Below are 22,084 nucleotides of genomic sequence, written 5' to 3'. Positions count from 1 at the left end.
CTGTGGGAAAGAACATGGGAACAAACCTTTTTCAGACTGCAACACAGAGAAAGTTAAGAGGTTTGGTTAAGATAACAGTCTTAAGGCCAGTTTTTCTTGATGGCTTTACTATGTTCTAGTAAATTCTCTGTCTCAGCATCTTACTGTCTTCTTTTATCAACATTCTTTCAGTTACATCTTGATTTATATATATCTAATTATATGGCATTGTATTTACTTGTGACCTTAGATACTTGCATTTTAGGCCTGAAGAATAATTTATATTCTTCCACCATTGTCATAAAAAGAATGTTATTTCCTAAATATGGTTGAAGCAATAAAATGTATTTACCTACAAATTTTGAGTTGCTTTTAACATGTTAATGTATGCTCAAATTATATATTTTTAAATTTTTTTTTTAGTTTGCAGAACAAAGGAAGGCTTCCTTTCTGCCCTAGAAATTATTATTCTTAAGAGGTTACTGCAACTTCTAACTCTGAATTCTGGAGCTGCAAATATATTACTGGTGACTTGGGGCAGGGAATATCACTTGGTGTACATGAGTTTGGTCACTACAGATAGACGTCATTCCGTGAGTAACAGCTGACACTGGAACTGGAATATAAATATAAATCCCTTCTGTCCCAATCTGGGAAGAAATTGGACTATTCAAATATGGTTGTCCAACTTTTGCAGGATGCTTAGGTTAAAACCTATCTTCGGGACTCAGTGTAAAGTACATTTATTTACATCCTACTTTCCCAGATAGCTCTCAGAATAAATTGCACTCTTACTGTTGTAGTCGGTTGCTTTCTTCAAAAATTTGCATTTGCTTTTCAATCAGTAAAAGATGTTATAAATTTGTTTTTCTTTGCTGCTAGGTTCATCAGATACAACTTAAATGGGAATATATTTGCTTCCAGAAGGCATTGTATGAAACTGGTTCCCTATACATAATTATAGTGTAGCCTGGAAAATTAATGTCTAAAACCTTCAGAAAGGGTGAGCTGACGTACTTGCCTTTACCGAATATGGTTCCATTGGTGTGCATAGGGTTTTGATTTTTGTACTGAATTTGAGCAGATCCTGTAACTCGGCTTTGTTATTATAAATTGTCATTAATTTCTGTGATGTAAGGTACTGCTGGTGCAAAAGAGGCAGTATTAATTGGTCTAGCTTAACTGTATTTCAATTATGTTGTGCAGCGTAGCTAAAATGCTTCTTTGAATGCTTTTTTGTTTGAATATCGTGCAGAGTAAGGCAACTGCTGCCATACTTAATGTTGCCTCCCAAGCACAGACTGTAGCAGTGCTAGTGAGAAAGGTGCTTACTGGGCAGCTTGACATAAATTCCATTGCCATGGAGTAGAACTAGGATCAAATCCTCCAGCCACAAATAGGCGAGACGGCATACTCTAAAAAGATGCACTTCTAAAGAGTATAGGAAGTCTTAAGAGATAGATTGAGGCTGGAAAATACCTGACACTCTTGCTTGGATAAATTTCTGCTATTTTTGAAGCCAGGCTGTCTGCAAAGCACATTGATGCTGGAGCACACTACTATTCATGTGCATTCAGAGCAAGAATGGAATATTCCCTGGAAGACTGATCATAAATACAAAGATGAAATATAGCATCCCCTCTCCCGCACATATATATATAGGATTTAATTACAGTATGATTTAATTGTATTTATTGGATTATAAAATGCAAGGAAGTATTTACCATGTCCAACAAGTTTAGCAAGGAATGTAGCAAGGGAAAATGAGGAATTAGGTATTCTTTGAAGAAAAAAAAATAGAGCAGTACAATAATGAAAACACTCATAAATATTGAGGGTAAGATATCTAGGCTTCCTTGGAATGTAGCAAGAAAATACATTTAATATGATCATTGGGAATTCTATCCATTCAACGGATTGAATTTTTATTTAGTTTTTATGTGAACATTTTGATAGTACATTAAATCTCCTTTTTTGAAACTTTTCCCCACTGTATTGTGCAGCAAGGCATGTCTACTACTAGATACTGCTGTTCAGTAATTTAAATAATTTTCTACTTTCTTGCTGTCCCACCTAACTTTATTTGTAAAATCTACAAAATATAGGGTTAGTTATGGCTGTAGTAGTTAAAGTGCAAGTCCAAAGAAAGTTTTATTTCCCCCATTTCACTATCTGACAAAAAAAAAAAAAAAAAAAAAAAAAATCTACTTCCCAATTTACACGTGGGACTTTCTGGGCAATTCTTGTAAGACCCTTAAGCTATGACTTTTGTTTATGATGGTTAAACGGTGGTTCAGTTTTCCTCAAAACTTACCGCCTGCTGAACTTTATGCCCTTCACCCACCCTGAAAGAAGCAGGGGGAGAAGCAAAACCTGCAGGAAGGGGCTAGAGAGCAGGCGGAGTGGCAGGGTTTCGGTGGTGGTTGAAATGTCGTGAGCATCGCTTGAGGAGACGGGGGCAGTCAGTTCTCTACTGCCTCCCACAAGCTCCCAGGTAGGCACCATGCAATCTAGCTATGCGTTTACTGCGGAGTTAACCTGACACTGTCACTCTAGTATTGCTACTAATTATCCACCCTGAAGTTCAGTAGTCACTTAAAATTGAGCTAGACTATTGTCATGAAAGCTTAAGTAAGGCTTCCATTTATTCATAACAAATTCTACAGACCCTAGTCTTAATGGAGTGAAAACTAATAGCACCAGCAGCTCCTGCAGCTTTTCTGTTTCTAGGGAAGGAAAAGCTCTCAATTCCATGGGGAAACTGTGAGGAATATGTAGTTACTGTGCTGTGTAGAACTGTGGTGTGTAGTTACTGTGGACTGATGGAGAAGCCTTGCTCTCCACAAGGAAGCAGTAACTCAAGTCTGCAGCGTAGCTTCAGATATGTGAAGTTTCAAGTATTTTAGAACTTGATTAATTCATTATTATAGATGCAACCTTAACTGCTTAGGCAGTCAGCGATAACAATCTTCAAAGACTGAGAATATTTGAGTTTCTCTTCCTATAATTCTGTCAGGGAAGAAGTGTGATGTGAAAGCTACCCATGAGGAGCTGGGGAGGAATGGAAAAGGAACTACCAACCCAGCTAAACTGAGCCTAGCCCTCCCTGGTGTGCGAAAGAGGGAACCTCGAGGAGCAGCGTGTGTTATTAGCTCCTTGTCACGGGACGTGGTTTAAGGCAAAGTTAGTCCGCTTCTCCCCTGTTCCCTGGGCTTGTTTCTGAGCTGTGGCGCCGTTTCACCTCAGCTGTTGGCAAGTTGCACGGGTGACTCTGCTCAAACAGCTACAGCCCCAGGCGCTGCCCCAGCTCATTCCCATAGCGGCTCCGGCCCCTGGCTGCTCCCCGGGGGGAGGCACAGCTCGGCGGGAGCCTTCGGCCCAGACGGCTCCAACGCTCCTCCAGGCGCGGCCCAACGGCCACAGTCACCAGCCCACACCCCCGCCCCGCGGCCGCTGCGGGTTGGAGGCCGCGCGCCCCCGCCAGCCGGGGCGGGCGGCCCCCGCGCGCCTGCGCGCTCCGCTCCCTCTCCCCCTCCCGCGGCCCAGCTGGAGCAGCAGCATCACGTCATCCCCGGAGCGCAGGGCGCATGCGCAGCATTGCGGTTTCCCTGCCCAGCCCACCGTCCCCCCCCCGCGGGAACAGCTGGGGGCTGTTCCCACAATGCCGCGCGGCGCTGCCCGCTCCGCTCCGTCATGGGGAGCGCGGGCGCAGCTGGCGCCGCCGCCGCAGCCCCGGCGGCCGCCGCCGCCCCGCGGCCCCGCAGCCCCTGAGCGCCGCGCACCCCTCGCGCTCCAGCATGAGCGGCGGCGGCGGCTCCTCGCCACCCGGCCGCTTCGCCGACTACTTCGTCATCTGCGGGCTGGACACCGAGACGGGCTTGGAGCCGGACGAGCTCTCTGGTGAGTGGCCGGAGGAGCGCGGGCAGCCCGGCGGTTGCGGGCGGGGGGCGCCCTGCTTTGCGGCCGTTAACGGACGGCGACGGCCGTTGTCGCGCTGCGAGTCCCGGCCCGCCGGAGCCCCGCGCGCCCCCCCGCTCAGCCGGCTCCCCGGGCCGGGTGCGGAGAGGCGGGCGGAGCCGCTCGCGGGGCCCCGGTGCCGGCGGCTGCCCCGGGTCTCTGACCTGCGGACGTGCCCGTCCGCGGCTCCGCGCGGCGCTGCGCCTCGCTTTCTGCCTGTTTGTTTGTGCTTTTTTATTTAAGTGCGTTGAACGGTGTTTTCAAAAATCAAAGCTGCACCGTGGTGGTGCCGCCTGGTCGTACTCCCCGCTGAAGTAGCGGGCTTTATACTGCGCTCCTCCCGTCTTGGTGGCACACGTCAACTTTCCGTGCGGTTCCTGGGCGCTTGGAAAGCGAAGAGATGCTTTTTGGACATCCTAGCGATGTCCAAGTGATGTTCAGTGATGTCCAGCGTTACCCTTCGGAGAGAATGTAAAGATACTTATGTTTGTGCTGTGTTAAATCTTGCTGTAGCCTCAGATAAGAATAGCTGAGGACAAATTGTGTTAATAAGCATGTAGTTAATCTGTTAACGAGTGAGAATGATGCTGCTTAACTCTGTATTTTGGGTAAGCAGTCTGCTTTACAGTAGCATCTCAAACCTGTGTTTTAAGATTCTTTGTTTTAATTGCATCTTATTTTGCCTGTACTTCCCTCTCCCTGGTTTCGGCTGGGTTAGATTGACGTTGAGTTTCATCTGTTTGGAAGGGTACAGCACTGGGGTGGCGAGTCCCTAGCCTGACATCTGTGTTACACCTGTGTATGTGAGAACTGGATCCACAACATGTGTGGGTTTTTTTTTTTTTTAAGTGTCTCACTTGCATAATGTGTCATAAGCTTGTTGTTTTTAATTATTTTTTGGTTATTTGTTTTACATCATAGCACTTTTGCAGCTTGGGCTATGATGGAAACTTTTCTGTTAATCACTTTAACAATTTTCTTCACCTCTTTCTTAGACTGAATACTCTCTTACTCTATGAGAAATCATGTTTAATTTTGTCTTAATGTTTTAAAAATGGCTATAGACTAAGGTATGACTCTTGAAGAGTGGCTAAGGCATAATGTGTTATTTTTAATATAAAATTTGTGCTGCAAGTTTAAATGCAAGAGATGAATATGCAATATAATATATATGATTTTTTTCTTAGTTAAAATGTAACCAAACTTTTTCTGTTGAAAACAATTCAGGGGTCTTGAGATGAACTTGTTATGTATCTGTTCATGGAAGATGGTGCAAAGCACATACTAATAGCTCTCATGTTTACAACTAATAACAATAGTATATTACTCTGAACTACCTATGTGATACTTAAGATACTGGAAGAGAGATGAGTTACTTCTTTGATATAGTGTTTGACTATGCAGTTCTGAAGGCTAGAGTGTGATGTTGATTATCTACTTGCTGTGTCAGGGAATGTGTCCTTATACCCTGGACCTGCAATCCCACTGTGCCCTCAGTGGTGTTGCTTGTGAGAAAGGGGGGCTTGGGGTGATAGGTTTTAGTGCCTGTGAAGAGAGAATGGATTTTTTTTTTTTTCCTCTGAATTTGAGGACAGGGCTAAAAAATATGCAGCACAATAAAACAAAACGGAGAATGGCATATTTATGATAACATCACAGTCTGTGAGCTGGCTGAAATTCCAGTCCGTTTTGTTGAGTTTGTTGCGCTATTAATAATGTGCAGTTGATAATGGTTTCTAAATTGTGTCTTGGGTTATAGGCTTCTGCATCTCCTGATATAAATGGAAAGGACTTCTGTTGATTTTAGTGAGTTTTGGATCAGGCTTTGAAGCAGTCTGCACTTCCCACAAAGCTTTCATGTTTGAGTAAAAGGCTTATTGTGCAGTGTTTTAGTGTGGTATGTTTTTATTCTTTTTTTTTTTTTTTCCCCTCCTTATTTCTGTGTTGAAGAATACATTCTGAATCCTTGCACTGTTGGAACAAATTGCTCCATAAGTGCCCATTGTTGCTGAGAGACACTGGCCTTCCTCCTCGCGCAGCAGCGCTGGGAGGGCCAGCGCGTCCTGGGGACTTCCGCACCAGAGCCTGGCCTTGCAGGGTGTCACCGCGACCTGGCCCGGCCATGCAGGATGTCACCCTGCCCTGGCCTTGCAGGGTGTCACCGTCGCCGCAGCCTGCCCTGGCCTTGCGGGGTGTCACTGTCACCGCAGCCTGCCCCTTACTGCCAGCTCCCTGCTTTGCTCTGCGGGAGCAGGAGGTGCTGCCTCTCAGGTGCTCAGCTGTGAGAGGGGCCGGGCAGCCTTTTCTGCACACCTGAGAAGGAAGCACAAGATAATGAGCTGGTGCTCGATCTAGTTACGCTGCTTTTAATCCTGATCTCTAATCAGGGTTTTTCCTATATGTGTGGGAAGCTTACTAAATAGTATAGCCCTAACACTTTTTCCTAAAGAAGTTGGCTGACTGATGGGAAGTGCATAGTTGATGTAAACAATAAGTTTTTAAACTATGTTTTAATATAGTGAAAAATGTCATATTTAGGATCTTGTGACTAGCATAGATTATGTCCTCTGTCATTTTATATATATATAGTGTGTATATGTATATATATAGTGTGTGTGTGTATGTATATGTACAAATACATATAATCCCAAATTCATGTGTCCTGACTACATAAGGATCATTATTATTCTGTTGATTGTGATCTCACTGGATGTCCTATTAAGCCAGTTAGTGCTTTTGTTTGTTTATTTTACTACAAACTAGAAAAAAAAAAAAACAACAAAAACCAATTCGGTTCTGGCACTATTGAACTTGATCCAGTGATGTTTTGCAGTGCCAGACAAAAGAAGCTGAGATGCATTTCCACAGGTAGTGAAAATGTGCCAGAAAAGAAGGTAGAAATTTCTATAGATGCTTTGCAATAGTCTGTAACAGGAGTTTTTCCTTCTCAGAGGAAATGAAATACATTAGGTGCTGAAATGCTTCTGTGTATAATATTGCTTACTGTAATGTTGCAATAGTATGGCAGGATTTCTTAATGTGAGTTGTATGACTGTACCCTGAGAAGATGATGAGGAGGAAGTGGTGCCTCATCTCTTAGTTAGAATCCCTTATGAGCTGAATTGGTTAAGTCTGATCTGAATGATGGGGAAAATAGTATATTCGCTATATGGAGCTGTTGGGGTTTTTATTCTACCTTTTTTTCACTAAAGTTTTAATTTTCTTTTCTTCCTCTGATACATTAGTCTTTGGCAATCACTTGTTGATGTTATTTGCGTATTATGTAGTGGCAAGCAAAGAATGAACTTGACATTGCAGCACACGTATGTGTAAATGTAGTTTAGGAGTTGCTGGTATATGATGGGAGGCTCTAGACCCAAATGCTTGGGCACTGCCTTCTAATTAAATATTGTCTGTGTTGTGCTTCAATAGTCTTGCATGTTGTATTGTAAAGTTGGTAGGTGTTTCAAGAATCACGGCATGTAAAGGATAAGTAGTCAAAAATGAAAATACTTAAAGTCTGTGAAGAAAATATAGATGATTTAGTAATAGGACTGTTAAAGTGTAGTCTCATTCTGGAAGACCACAGTCATGATCCATCTATCACATGCCTTTCTTAATGCCTTTTCTCTAATCTGAGTTGGTGTTTCAAGGTTTGGTCCAAAGATTTAATTAATTCAATAGATGGCTTCAGATATAAAACAGCAACTGATTTTCAGATTCTACCTGAAGGTAGTGTTGTCCTTGCTGTGGACAGTATTAGTGGTAACTTCCTGCACTTTCCTAAGGATTTGCTGCTTTCCTGGGGGTTTTGTGCAGGGGCTGGAGGGCAGGTTTGTCGCTTTGCAACCCCCAAGGTGTTGCCTGTACGTGAGGGCTCTCTCCGGTAGCACCGAGCCTGAGACCATGCACTGTTTTCACACAGCTCACCATGGATGGGCATTAGACAGCAACAATTTTAGCTGGGCACATGGGAAACGTTTTAATCTGGTTAATAGTTTATTCCACTCTCCCTACCCCCTCCATCTTTGTTTGCCATGTTTGAGTGCCAAAAAGATCCTTTGTCTCTTTGGGGACTGAGGCAGACGTGCTAGGGTAGCTGATATGTAGAATAAAGAACGAGAGGGCTGATGTAAGGGAGAAGCAGCTGTGCTTCACTAAACTGTATTCAAAGCGCAGTTATTAGGTAAGGCTTTCATAGAGATGACCTTGTGATCGTTGTGTCTGTATTTTAGATTTAACCATGGGCTCTGTGCTCTTCCCCACCAGAACTCTTCATTCCTTCCCCCTCTAGTATTTAGATAGGTATGATGTTTGTTTGGAAAGGCTTTTTGGGGAAGGGAGAAGTTAAGGCTTTTGTTCTTAGTTAAACAATGGTTTTAAGTTGCCTAAATGATTTCCAAAGAGTTAAAAATCTAAATTCAGCCTTTTGAAGCCTTTTTGAAAATGTTGTAAGAATTTAAGCATACTCTACAAACATGGGTAGTTTTGGCTTTCTGGTTTGGATTTTTTGCATTTTTTTTTTTACTTTTTTTTTTATGTGAGAGAAACTAGAAAGAACCTTGAATGGGTTTTATTTTTCTTAAACTTCAAACTATTGATTCTGCAGTTGCAAAATACAAATTTTTATTATCTGATTTTTGCGTTAGTGCTGTCCTGCTTGAGTGTTCTGGATGACGACTTCTTGTATTTATCCTTCGAATTCCCTCTAACTTGCAGGTTCTGCTCATGTGGCAGAATAATGCATGGGAAGTGACACTGTCAGAAGCAATCACTTATCAGTGGATGGTGTTCATAATAATCTTCTGTCTAAACTTCTTGACTACAAAAAAACAAATCCAAAAGGCTTGTGAAATTTTAAGTGAAATGGAATTTTAACCTTATGAGGGAAAAAAATACTGTGCAGAGAAATTGTCAAGCATTCCAACACAAACTGATGAAATTACTTGGAGTGCTTTCACTCACTTTCAGTCTATTCAGGAAAATGCTACTTTTTCTTATGTTTTGATAGGCAGGAAACTTTTAGTTCAGAATTTTGCTCTCATAGAGTGGTCCCATTCTTTGTTTTGCTTTTTGTATTTGCTGACTGTGACTGACTAGATCAATATGATCACCCATAATCAGCATGTACCTCTACTGAGTCATTTACAAACTGATACTGAGTCATTTACAAACTGATACTGAAGCATCTAGAGAAAGAAAATTGATAGCATTTCATGGCTGTGCACTCTGCAGTTAGGTAATATGGCAGTTTTATACAACCTTTACATTTTCAGATGTAGCAACAGTTTAATGTTCAGCTGAGAGTGTGTGTGTGTGTGTGGAGGGGAAAGTTAGTTTTGTAGAGCCTTGTTCCTTTTTATTTTAGAAAAGCTTTCTTGACAAGGTAGTTTCTACTGCCTATGCTTACAGGTGCACTCTGCAGAATGATGTAGGTGGGGATCCTGAGCTTGCTGCAATGCACAATAAGTGTATTGCCTGTCCTTTGCAAACATTTTCTTGTGAGCTGTTCTATTATTTGTATACATCATTTGTTCCTCTCTTGCTTGCTATTTTTAGCCAACTCCCTCACCAGCAGCTATTGTCTCATGATTCTGCTCCCCCAACCGAGTGCTGTCCTTTGAGCTGTCATCAGAATTACATGGGAGAAGGGAAAAAAAAATCCTTTAAGTTAACAAGCTCTGCGATTGCTCTAGCTAGCCTTAGTGTCTCCTTTCCTGGCTCGTTTCTGTGTGTAGTCTCAGAGACTGAAATGTGAAATTCCTTATTCTGAAGTTTCACTGAGGACTGATGAAAATTCCAGCTCATTAGTATCTTGGTCACTTCTGAGAGTGAGGCTGGCTGAGGCTTTACAGCAACCCAAGCCAACTGAATTGTAGGTTGTCATGGTCTCCCGTTCTCTCTCCTTCCTGTGGCCATTGTGCAGCCACTGAAAACATTGGCACAGGTGCTGTGAACCACAGCTTCTTTGAGGACCATATTCAAAAAATCCTTTAGGCACTGAAATCCTGTCAATGGCCTGCAGAACACTGACCTGTAAGGGGTCTTACGCTCCAGAGGATACCTTACTTGTGCTCTGCAAATGATTAAACATGTTGAGTTTGTTGTATGATGGGTGTCAACGTTCACCTCTCTCGTGGAGGACCAATGGGCTAAGTTGGCCCGCACAGAGGTCTGCCCTTACATGTGTTAATGGCCTTTATAAGGGCTGTTATTTTACCAGGTGATCTTTTATAAACAGAGCCTAATCTTGTCTTGAAAAATTAGGATATCCAGACATATCTTTGCAATCTCAATTGTTGTGTTTTCTTCCAGCCTTACCGGCTAAGGGATTTAACTCATCATCTTGGTGCTGTAGGTTGAAAGCTGGTGCTACACAGTAAGGGGGTGTCTCAGGCCTGTGGCTTGTTTTATTTCGGATTGATAAGGAAGGATATCTGTCAGAGCTCTTAAAAAAAAAAAAAAAAAAAAAAAAAAAAAAGTCACAGGTCAACTGTCAGCAAATTTGAATCAGTTAAGATGCTAAATATTGCACCTTCTGGTGGTTTGATAACTTGATGATTTTCTTACAGGGCATTTTGTTTTGAGTCTTTATTAGGGCGGGTTGCTGCAACACAGTTTTACCTTTTGCAGAAAGGGAGAACCAAGTGAAGCTTACTGCACAGCACTTGTGTGCTGATACAGTGACACAGCTAAATTTGCTGTGTTTTGCTGACTTTTGTAGATTGTTTGAACGGTGTTTAAAATCTACTTGGAAGACTTCATTTCTATTTTAAAACAGGAATTTCCTCTTGTGTGTAAAATCTTAGTAGTACTCGAAGTTTGCTACGTTATGGGGTTGTCCAAGTGCTTAGGTAACAGCATTTTCTGCCCATGTTTTCACACGCACGTGCTTCCACCAGCTCTCTCAGCTGGGGCTGTGGGGTGATGGGAATGTTAAGAAGTGGAGCCCATTAGTTGTGTGCGGTGCTTTGGTACCCAGGGGATTGCTGGACCCAGAGGACTGTCTGCAGCCATCTGTGCTGCTGTTGCTCTTCTGAGGGGTGTGCACTGGGACTGGTGGTCTTGATGCCAGTGAAACAGTCAGTTTCTATATAACATACACTTAAAATATGCTCATCTTCCGTTTTATGCTTCTATAAAGCATGGAGAAAAATTGTGTCCTATTTGGAAGACAGACACTCCTTTTCTTAGTGTCCTACTTTGTGCATATTTCAGATTTCTTCTATAATACAAATGCTTTCTCCCACTACCACTGTAACTGAGAGTGTCTGTTATGAATGCTGCTTCTGTTTAACTATTGACAGACCTAGATATCTTGTTATAAATCTTTTTTACTGTGACTTAAATAGAAAAATACTGTTCTGAGAAAAAAATCATTTTTAAAAAAAATGCTTCATTGAAATATTTTTATTGGGAGTGCTGATTTACATATATTGTGCCCATGTACTATCCTGTATTTTATGCAAAAATTAAAGAGTGAAAAAGAGTAAATGGGTTTAGGATGCTTTAAAAACAAACAAAAAAAGAGGTTTTTGTGGTTTTGTTTTTTTGCCTCGCCTCTTCCCCCGGTCCTTGAAACTGCACCAGGAAAATAAAAACAAAAGCCTTGGGTTGCATGAGCTTAAACTGGAGAATGCAGATGTATTTTCTGAGTTGATTTTCTGTGGTGCTTTAAATTCATTGCTACAGTATCTGAAATTACTCAAGTGTGTGTGGCAATATATTCTCTTATCAATGGGGTGATGACTGAAACCTTAATTTTAAGAAATCTAATGATGTCCATTTATCAATTCCATTTGTCAGACAGTTTATAAGAATTTGCTCCACTGAAGCAATGGCTGGTGAAGATATTGCTTTTAACCATTAGAATTTAGATTGAATGTCCAATTTCACAATTTAACTCATATTCTTTCAATTCACAGTGAGGTTCTTGATGTTGAAGTTGCTAATGGGATGAAAAGAAAAATGTAGCAGGAAAATAACAGACCATTTGCAATGAGCACATTATATTTAACTTGTGTGTGTTTACTTGGGATTCATTTGGGTTTCCATTGTCAGGCAAAGTAGAACAAGAGCTTGTCTTTAAAAATATCCCTGTTCCAGCAACAAGCAACCTGGTCCTGCCACCAGTGTAGCTCGTGCTAGGCCTGATGGCCTTGCCAAAAGGGGCGGTGGGGTGGGAATAGAAGCACAGGATAGAGCCTTAATGTAGTACACGATGAAAGGGAAGAATTCCCTTTTTGTGTATATCCGGGGAGGAGGCTGGCTGGGGAAGAGAATCCTTTCTAATGAGAGCTACGTGTGCTCCTGCTTCAGCAGGAGGAATTGGAAGGAAGGAAACAAGTCATAATTTGGAGGCATTTGTCCATTGATGGAGTAGCTGTTTGCTTGCAGTTCTGGCAGCTGCAGTTTTCCTTGAATCGCGGTTTTTGTTCCAAGAATTCTTGTTTAGTGAGTTTCTTACCTTTGTCTCTGCCAGACTTTGAATGCTCATTTCCTATGTAGTAGATTTTTTGCCTTTTTTTCCCCTTGTTATGTACAGTCTAACATTTGTTAAAGAAGCAAAAGATTTCTTTTCTTCAAAACGAACTTTGGCAAATTATTAGTATATTAAAAGCTGCCTGGCTATGTACTTGAAAAGACTTGTCCTAATATTACATCACAAGTTCCTGGAAATTCTTGTTTCCTAATGTACCTCGCATAAGTTTTTGCAGCCAATGTAAGCAGGAGCTGGTTTCACTCACTTGTTGGCAGTTGGCTGGCTGTAAATTTATTTCTTATCATGGGACACGCAAGTCCATTTGCCAACTTAAGTGAGTTGAGCTGTTATAGTTTATAATCATCTTTATAAAATGTTTATTTTAATAAACATAACTACTTGTAAGTAGTTACAAAATTACTAGCATTCTGGGGGTTCTTGTGATTTCTTTTTTTTCTAGTCATTTTAGCAAAGTACCTCTCATCGAGGTGCACACGTGTTACTGAGCCATTTGCTTGTATATGTGGGGCTGATTAGTGATCAAGACATCTGGCTTGAAATAATTGTATATATGAACCAATATGTTCAAATCTAGCACAGACAGAAATAGAAATCTCCATTTTGTGGGACTAGGCTCTTGTGTTTGTCTGATTTTACCATAAAATTGGCACTGGTTCATAATAGTTGTTAATATTTCAGGGGCACCTGAGCTAGCTGGCTTCCAGATGTGGCCAATGTTCACTTCTTCGACATGCAAACACAAGTTCAGTTTTGTATAATAATTACAGCTATAGCCATTGAAATGCAGTTTGCTAAAATGACAACCTAATGCTTACCTGGGTGGGTTTTTTGGTTTTGATTTGAAGGGCTATAATGGATCAACAAGTTACCACTTCATCTAATATTTTGTACAGTGAAAGTCAAGTAATTGAATTAGTACTTCGGATATCCTGGTTTTGCTCCTAAGACTTCCAGAAATAGAACACTTGACTGCCTCTACTGGCAAGCAGATGTCTTATTTTTAACAGAACTATTTTGGCTTTGATTTCAAGGCATTGATCTTTGGCATAACTATCTTTCTGTGTGTATCTTTAGCACCTATATTTCCTTTCAGAATTTAATCAGGCCAGTTATTGGTGTTCTGTCAGTTTTGCTAATCAAAGTCCTTACTTCTGCCAGCCACACCACTCCCCTGGGGCTTGCTGTCTTTTCCAGCTCGTCTTTCATCCTTTCTGTGGTGTAGATTCTGGGGTCATGTGCACTCTTTGCTTTGCCAGGTATCTATCTTTTCCTTAGACTTGGACAATGGATTTGAGCTGAGCAATTTCATATTCAGTAAATACAATATAATTTGTAAGAAACGCATTCTTTTGAGAAAAATATTTATCTTAATATCTGTATCTGTACTGTGCATATTGTGAACATGGTAGCTGGCTGACTGGGACGCCTGCTACAGTTTCTGACATTAGCTGTTGTTGGAGTAGACTTTGTCTTAGAGTTGTAGATAGATGCCACTTTTGCACCTTTGGAAATAGTTCAACTTTCCAGTGTTACACCCTTTAAGTGGGTTATAGCATTTATTTGGCTTTCACCTAAAGCCCAAGAATGAGAAATGCTCTTTCCAAAGTGTGCTGTGACATCTGCTTTCACCTCAGTACAGTGTTGTGTGCTTTACAGCATCTTTTGTTGAAAGCAGGAAAGGATTAGTAGAACACAATAAAATAACATCTATATTTGAAACCTTCTAGTAGTTCTGAGTGGTCTCTTGTGGACTCCCTTGGATGATGGTGCCCGGAATACTTGTGCTCTGTCCAGGCAGTGACGCTTGACGTTTTGCAGGCACTGCCTCTGTTTGTGGCATTGTATTTGTGTGAATTTCTTTGGTAATGTGAGTTCAAGTCTTGGCTTTTTCTTCCTACCTTTGTGCTGTGTTGATGGAAAATCCTGAACCAGATGGGAGAACTGATCCATTTGGGAAAACTTCTGCAAAAGAGGAAGAAAAGGTGTCAATCTATCTGTACATATCCACATAAATTTATATCCATAGAATTATTATGGTTGGAAAAGATCTTCCATCTATCAATATGTATTTTTTTCAGTAGATCCTTCCCCTGGTCTGGTTTGCTATTCAGTTTGTCAAACCACAGTACAGATGCAGGATGGGCTGCTCTCTGGGTGATGTTCCTTGGACCTGCTTTGCTCAAACCCTTCTGCTGTCTGGTTTATGACTTGCAGCCCATGCCTGGAAAACCATTGCCTTGGTCAGTCCGTTCTCAAGCTCCCATCCTGCCCTGCACCACAGTATGGAAAGTGCAGAGGACTCTATAGGTTTGCATAGGGGAGTGTGAATCCAAAATGCAGTTTCTCTAATATATTGGGTGACACAGGAAAGCTGAGTGTGTGGCTCATATTTTGTGTTGCTGGTACGAAGCTCTTATTTGTCTGTTTCATTGCAGCATTATGACTGTTTCGTGTCTGAGATGTTTACACTATTAAGTCGTAAGACATGCATTTTAGTGGCAACAGGAATTGCATATACAGCCTCTGCATGATTAAAAGATTCTTGTAGGGGTGTCTTTGTGGAAAATTTAGACTTAATATTTTGGTTAGTTGCTATTTCAATAAAATTTTCCATTCAAAAATGTTATATAGACAATAAATTGACCTCAAGAGTGAATGAACTGGGTGAATAACAGACTATCACAGGAATTTAAAGAAAGAAGCTGCTTGGCAGCATGAAAGCAGTGAACCACTTAATCAGAATCAATAGGCTTTCTGGATGTCTTTTGTCTGGTAATTATATTGGGCAGATCAGCAGACTCGGTGAACAAATGAAGGTACCAATATTAACAGTTCTTCAAAAATCAGGCTTACATGGACAGTCAGTGTGTGTTTGATATTTTGCTTTTGTTACCATAAGCTACTTGCATGCATATGTAAAATTGGCAGGGATAGCTTAGATTTATATTGTGTATGCTGAGTGTGTCAGCATTGGTGTAGCATATTACGTGACCACAAAGGACTGTTGATCACGAAATATGCTCTCAGTTACTATGTTTAGATGCAGGTAATAATAGTGACACCTGCCAAAAATTACTCTGCTGTGGTTCAGGTGGTAAATACGAGTCTAAAATTGGCATAAAATAAAAAAAAAAGAGAGAAGGGAATGGAGGGAGAGGTGGGTGAAGTGTCAATAGTGGTAGTTTTAATTGAATATCTTGCCTTGTTTTAAAACGGACTTGTCATGATTTATTTATTTTGATATGTCAAAACTACGTCTTTTCTAATTGTTAGAAAAGCTAGCTTTCAGATAAAATTTGTGTAAAAAAAAAGTATATATTATTGTGATGTAGGTCATAAGGAATTGAATGTGTAAGTTTGAGAACTCAAATGCTTTTAGCATATTGAGAAGACCATCTTTTCTTCAAGAAGAATATGGAAGGCAGTTCATCAGACATTTCTTTGAGTAGATCAGGAAAGAGCTGAAAGTAGGGTTTTGAGGTTCTCGCCTCTTTCCAGCCCGCTCCATCAAAGTCGAGGAGCATTTGGTTAGTGTTTTTTACATTCCTGAAGTATGTTTTGCTTTACTCTATTTCCTGTATAGTTTTTAAAAAATCAGTATAAATCAGTATTCATTGGTATGAACAGTTTCGTACAGACATTTCTAAAGGAATGTTGTATCCCACAACTTTGAAACTCCATGTAGTAACTTGTTTTGGAGGTCAAGTGAGCCAGAGAAGCCCAGCACACTGCCAGTCTGCCTCGTGCCCTGGCTTAACCTTAAGTGACTCACTGAAGAGTCACTGCATTGAAATGAGGCGTGGTTGTTAACGAAGAGGTGTGCACACATCGACTGTCCAGGGCACTGGCCACTAGGAAGCCCAGATTATAGTCCCATGGGCCAGAATCATTTAAGGTGTTGCAGTCTATGCTAGACATGGAAGTTTGTCAGTGCCTTGTTGCTCCGCAACTCCACAAGCTCTTATTAGATGCATATGTTATATGTATGTGTATATGTAATTATGTATTATTAGATATATACACATATATGTGAACCCAGCGGTTATAGTGGGTGGTTTCCAAGCTCAGGAAAGAACTTCCTTCCTCAATTATCTCAAAGCTGATATTACATCATTTGCTCGGATCTAAATATAGAAAATAGTAGGTGTACTAAATCTCCTGACTTATTTTTGAAGCCTATTCTGCAGAGGATTCTATTTAATGAGTGTGTGCTTGCATCAGTAAGAAGAAATGTGGTGGGTTTTTTTTCCCTTTTCTTTTTCCTTTTTGTGAGATTGGAAGCTTCTTTGCCTATAGTCATCTCTTGAAAATTATTTACCTTTGCATAAGTGCTGTTATTGCTAAGTCTTTTCTGTTACTGACTTTGATCTTTCCAAGGATGGTTTCAGTGAAGTGGTGCTCTTTACTTTTCTGAACATTCCCCACAATACACTTGGACCTTTTTTTTTTTTAAATTTTCCTGAAAGCCGCAACAACAAATAAAACGCTCCTTTTAATATCAGTACTTTAAAACAGGACATTAACAAAATAGATATGAATATTTTATATATTGCAAGACCTGTTCTATGTGCCAAGGCAAATTTCCCTGTTGGATGCAGTATTTAAGGCATGGTCTCTATTTAAGAACAAACAAAACCACTACAGTTACATAACATTAACTATTGCTTGTTGAAAGATTTTTTTTTTTTGATTGTATTTATTTAAGAATTCCATAGGAACAAATTTTTGTTTATTACTTTTGTTAGATTCTTTATTATCTATAGCTGGTGTTTTAGTTGTCTCTACATATGGCTACTTAGTGCAAGTCAGTCTTGTACAGAATAAGGATGCTAAGCTGCTTTAGAAACTGAATTTGAAACGTTACTGTAGAAGTATGAAACAAACCCAACCAATTCTGAAATCAACTTCTATTGCTGTGTAATTGCTATGTGCAAGATAAGTGAGGAGTTGAAGTGTATGTTTTCACTTTTGCAGGTGTTGCTGAACTAGTTTGATTTATTTAAAGCTGATGATTTCATGCAATTCAGCCTAATTGTTAGTGCAGCTGTCAACAGCTGCATGCTCATTTTTCTAATTGTATTCTAGTGAGATAGCAGAGATTATTTTTAAGATAGGCAGTTCTCTTTTTTTTATTATTATTTTTAATCAACTCTACCCATTCAGAAGAGGGACTGCAGAAAGTTCTGTGCTCTCACTGTGGGTGACTATTGTGCTTGAGGAAATCTGAGAGGTTAACTGAGGCTGAGCCCACCTTTCAGGCGTGTGGACAAGATCAGCTCTTCAGTGAACATCTATGCCTATACTACCTGGCTATAATTCTGTAGGACCTGGGGTGATCTTGTCTCTGGGATATATTCATCATCTGCTCTTAGGGAGTATTTTGTAGTTTAACTTTGAAAACCTTCATTATTTACTAGATAGCTAATTACTACTGCTGAAATGGTATTGTGCATACGCATACAGGAACAATGAGCTTTTTACTCGCATACATCTTCTGCAAGAATTTTTATCTGAAGTGTTTGCTGTAAAATTTCTGCAGCTCATGCAATAAAATAACTATCAGTGTGTGTAAGAAGAATCAGGTGAGCGGACTATTATGTATGCTAATGCTATATAAAATGCTTAACGTTGTTTACTGTTTGTGCTAGCTACATAATTACAGTCAATAGTATGAAAATTATAATGCAGTGTTGTTTTTATTTGTTATATAGCTTTATGCCAGTATATACAGGCCTCTAAAATCCGAGATGGTGCCGGCTGTTTCATTTCAAGTGCAACAGAAGGTAAAGGAAAAGGTGTTGGGGGAAAAGTTCCGTTTTTCTGCTTCTTCTGGTACCCTGTCTTCCTGGGAGTTTACATGTTTCTTAATCTTTTAGCCTTCTAGACTTTCTCTCTTTGCAGCTAACTCTTGTAACATATGGTGGATACCCATCTTTTCTCTAAATCTTTGAAGAAGAAATTTAGTGCCACCTGTATGTCTGCTTTAAACTTGCATCATCTTTGCATCTTGTCTGTTTGTCCTTTTCTTCAGTAACAAATGGAGATTCCTCTGAAACTTAAACTTTAGCTATCATTTAACAAGAATCTGAAGTATAAAGTGTTGCTTGGAAAATTGCTGTAATAACTGCAAACTCATCTTAATGTAGTCGTACCTCAGGAGAGCACGGATATGTAATGCCACAGAAAAATTACAATGCTAATCCTTGCTAATATCTGTACTTTGATTAAATGCTTAACTAACTGTCCTGCATTTTCTGTTTTCTCTTAAAGGAATTGTGCACACCTAATTCACTTTTCCTCACAACTACCTACTGATGTCTTGCCTTTTGATTTTATTTGAACGTGTTTAGAAGGAATTAAATATTTACCTCTATATTTTTCTTTGACCTACAGGGGAAAACTTTGAACAGACACCTTTAAGACGCACATTTAAGTCCAAAGTTCTTGCTCGCTATCCTGAGAATGTTGAATGGAATCCCTTCGACCAGGATGCCGTGGGAATGGTCAGTATTGCTAGCACGGTGGCCCTCATTCCTAAGGCACACTGCCTGAACAGGTAGAGGCATCTGTCTGTATGGTTCGTGATAAAAAGGCTGCAGTGCAAAGCCCAGCATAGACTGGTCAAATGTCAATGAATTATTCTAAATTGTGTAGACCAAAAAGATCATCTATTTGGAATAGTGCTTTTTTTTAAAAAGTCAAAACAGAGGACAATCTTTTGTTCTTTTATGATTTCTTTTATTACAGCCTAGAAACTTGCCAGATGAATTGGTCTATGATTAATGAATCTTATTTGCTAATTGGAATGCAATGTGACTTTTTAATTCAGACTGAATATATAACTTTTTTTGTCATGTTTCTAGTCTTGGTGATCAAAATATTTTTCTTTAGGCAGGTTTGAATTTTGCTGTTTTGTTACTAATCGCAATAGCAAAGTACTCACAAGTTCCAGTAGAAACCAAACACAGCACTTTTAATGTGTTCCTTTAGCTCTTATAACTGTCAGAACTGTGCTGTGCAGTAATGCAGAGCTCAAGAGAATTTTCAAATGAAATGCGATGGCAGCTGGTGGATTCTATCCACAGGATTCTATCCTGTTTCAACCCATGTTTCTGGAGGCAGGTGGAGAGAGAAGTGTTGAAGTGTTCTCACTTCCTTTCTTGTTGCAGCTGTGTATGCCGAAAGGCCTTGCTTTCAAGACCCAAGCAGATTCCAGAGAACCTCAGTTCCACTCTTTCATTATTACTCGTGAAGATGGCTCACGGACATTTGGATTTTCTCTCACATTTTTTGAGGAAGTCACTAGTAAGCAGATCTGCAGTGCAATGCAGACGTTATATCATATGCACAATGCTGAGTATGACATTTTTCATACTCCACCCCCAAATGACAAAGATAGCTGCAGCAGCACAGGAGACTGCAATGGCACTTCTGTTTCAAAGCTACAGCGCTTTAACTCGTATGATATCAGCAGAGACACCCTGTATGTCTCGAAGTGCATCTGTTTGATTGCACCCATGTCTTTCATGAAAGCCTGTAAGAAAGTACTAGAGCAACTTCACCAAGCTGTGACTTCGCCTCAGCCACCACCTCTACCTTTGGAAAGCTACATCTACAACATTCTCTATGAGGTTCCTCTTCCTCCAGCAGGAAGGTCGTTAAAATTTTCAGGTGTTTACGGACCGATTGTCTGCCAGAGGCCAAGCACCAGTGAACTTCCGTTGTTTGATTTTCCTGTTAAAGAAGTTTTTGAATTGCTTGGAGTAGAAAATGTGGTTCAGCTCTTTACCTGTGCCCTCTTGGAATTTCAGATCCTGCTTTATTCACAGCGTGAGTACTTGCCTTCTGGTTTTTATCTTGTAGTTGTAATGGTACAAGGGGGTATATTTCACTCATTTCTTGACTGATGCTTTACTATTGAGTATTTTTTAAATGATATTTGTTTATTAATGCAGTCAGATCTGCTTGCAGATTTTAGTGCTAAGAAAAGTTCTGTAGCTGCCAAGAGATCTTTATTTTGGCTTCTATTTTTAAACACATAAATTTAAAGTTTTGGGCTTTCATATAGACACATATTCATGAACTGAAAGGAGAAAAAGAAAACCTGTCCTCTGTTATGTCTCAAAGTTCTACTACTGGACAGAGTATCATGTTTCTCTTTATTTTCTCTCCAGCTTCTTAGCTGAATTCTTTCTCTATCTTTGCTGAACTGCATGTAGACTTTGAGGAGATATATAGTTGTTTATAGATGGCTCGAAAGAATAAATAATGGGGCAAATATAGTCTTTGATTTGTTGCCCTACAGTTTTTGCTTCAAAAGGAAGATGTGAAGAAAGGTTTAATTTGAATGAATTTCAATTCCAAGTCTATGTTAAGGTCTTGATACCCAGGTATTGCTGAAATCAAGTAACTAAAGGTTTCTTTAAAGAGGTTGGGTAGCAATTAAGATGAGTTAGCATGTGGTTTTTTGTTCAGGATGATAGTGTGGTAGTAATCTCTTTGCTGCGTTCACTTGGCAATGTCTCCTTACATGGGGATGGTCAAAACCCACCTGAATGCCATCCTGTACCATGTTCTCCAGGTGACCCTGTACAGGGGGAACGTTGGCTAGATGATCTCCATAGGCCCCTTCCAACCTTAATCATTCTGTGGTTGTTGGGACCCCTTCGCCTCCTCTTCTGTGTCCTGTTACTCTAGCACAGCCAGAGGATGCAGAGTTATGCCAGAAGATTTTTTTTTCCTCTTCTCTGTCCAGTTGGTCAGTGTTAGTGCAAACTAGTGCAGAATACAAACGGGAACTAATTATTATATAATCTAGAGTTATCAGTGTTCAGTGTCTCTGTATCTGAAATAGATGTGTTTGCCTGTTGAGGTAAGTGCATGGGTTGAAATCAAAGATGAGTTTTGTATGGTCAAGGCAATTGAAATATTGTGCTTGCATTATGGCAATAAGGCAATAAAGCGTCATGTCTGCATTGCACTGTATAAGCACAATTCATTACCTACCAGAGGAGAACTAGCTATTCAAAAGCAAACATTAAAAAAAAATGCATCTTTGTAATGATTGCAATTTTGGATTTAAGAAACAAATTGTCCTGCTTATTATTCCTTGAAATAACTAGAAATACTTGCTTAGGAAACAACCTTTTTCTGTATGTGTGTGTGTGTGAGTGTGTGTGTGTTTTTTTTTTTTTTTTCTTTCCCCGGGAAGGGCTAGGCATTGTGTGGTTGGGGTTGAGAGTTTGTTTATGTGGATTTCTTTGCCCCCCTCCTTCCCCCAAAGGATGAGAAAGCTTTTGCCTGACCTGTTGGAAGCGCTGCGGGAAAAGCAGTGCAGGCCTATGGAAATGGGATCCCTTGACGCACTCTCAGGCCACCACGTCATATGCACTCCTTTCACCTGGGGATTAGTTACTAAGTTCTGTTTCCATGTTGTATTAAAAGGTTCAACCTTTTCCTTAGCACTTCTTAAATTAACCCTGCTCAGACTCTTGGAAAGTAGCTTAAATAGGTCATGAACACGTTTATTTCTGTCGCATACAGTCAGACATCTGGAAATGGAAGGCAAAGGATTAATGTGACCTAAGGCCTGTAGACTTGGATCTTTTTGGCAGTTTCCACCATTCCCCCTGTCTTGCCCGAAAG

The 22,084-nt window shown here is 40.4% G+C and overlaps 1 protein-coding gene across 5 annotated transcripts in view; it reads left to right on the top strand.

Annotated features, from left to right (window-relative positions):
* Positions 1–3,753: 3,753 nt before the first annotated feature.
* Positions 3,754–22,084, top strand: part of DENND5A (DENN domain containing 5A) — a 55,487-nt gene continuing 37,156 nt past the window's right edge. For 2 of the 5 annotated variants that reach the window (XM_026034635.1, XM_026034632.1), the window contains exons 1-3: positions 3,754–3,879; positions 18,833–18,942; positions 19,609–20,269. In XM_026034635.1, coding sequence (XP_025890420.1) covers positions 3,777–3,879; positions 18,833–18,942; positions 19,609–20,269 — 874 coding nt within the window. In that variant the 5' untranslated portion in view covers positions 3,754–3,776. Of the gene's footprint in view, positions 3,880–4,370; positions 4,408–18,150; positions 18,223–18,832; positions 18,943–19,608; positions 20,270–22,084 lie in introns of those variants that run through there. The other 3 variants (XM_026034631.1, XM_026034634.1, XM_026034633.1) reach the window with 3 other exon arrangements.

The sequence above is a fragment of the Nothoprocta perdicaria genome, unplaced genomic scaffold (assembly GCF_003342845.1).
Source record: "Nothoprocta perdicaria isolate Ctin4 unplaced genomic scaffold, notPer1 scaffold_15, whole genome shotgun sequence".
NCBI classification, from domain to species: Eukaryota; Metazoa; Chordata; class Aves; order Tinamiformes; family Tinamidae; genus Nothoprocta; species Nothoprocta perdicaria.
The sequence above is the reverse complement of the archived record's forward strand: the minus strand, read 5'-3'. Positions and strand labels throughout refer to the sequence as shown.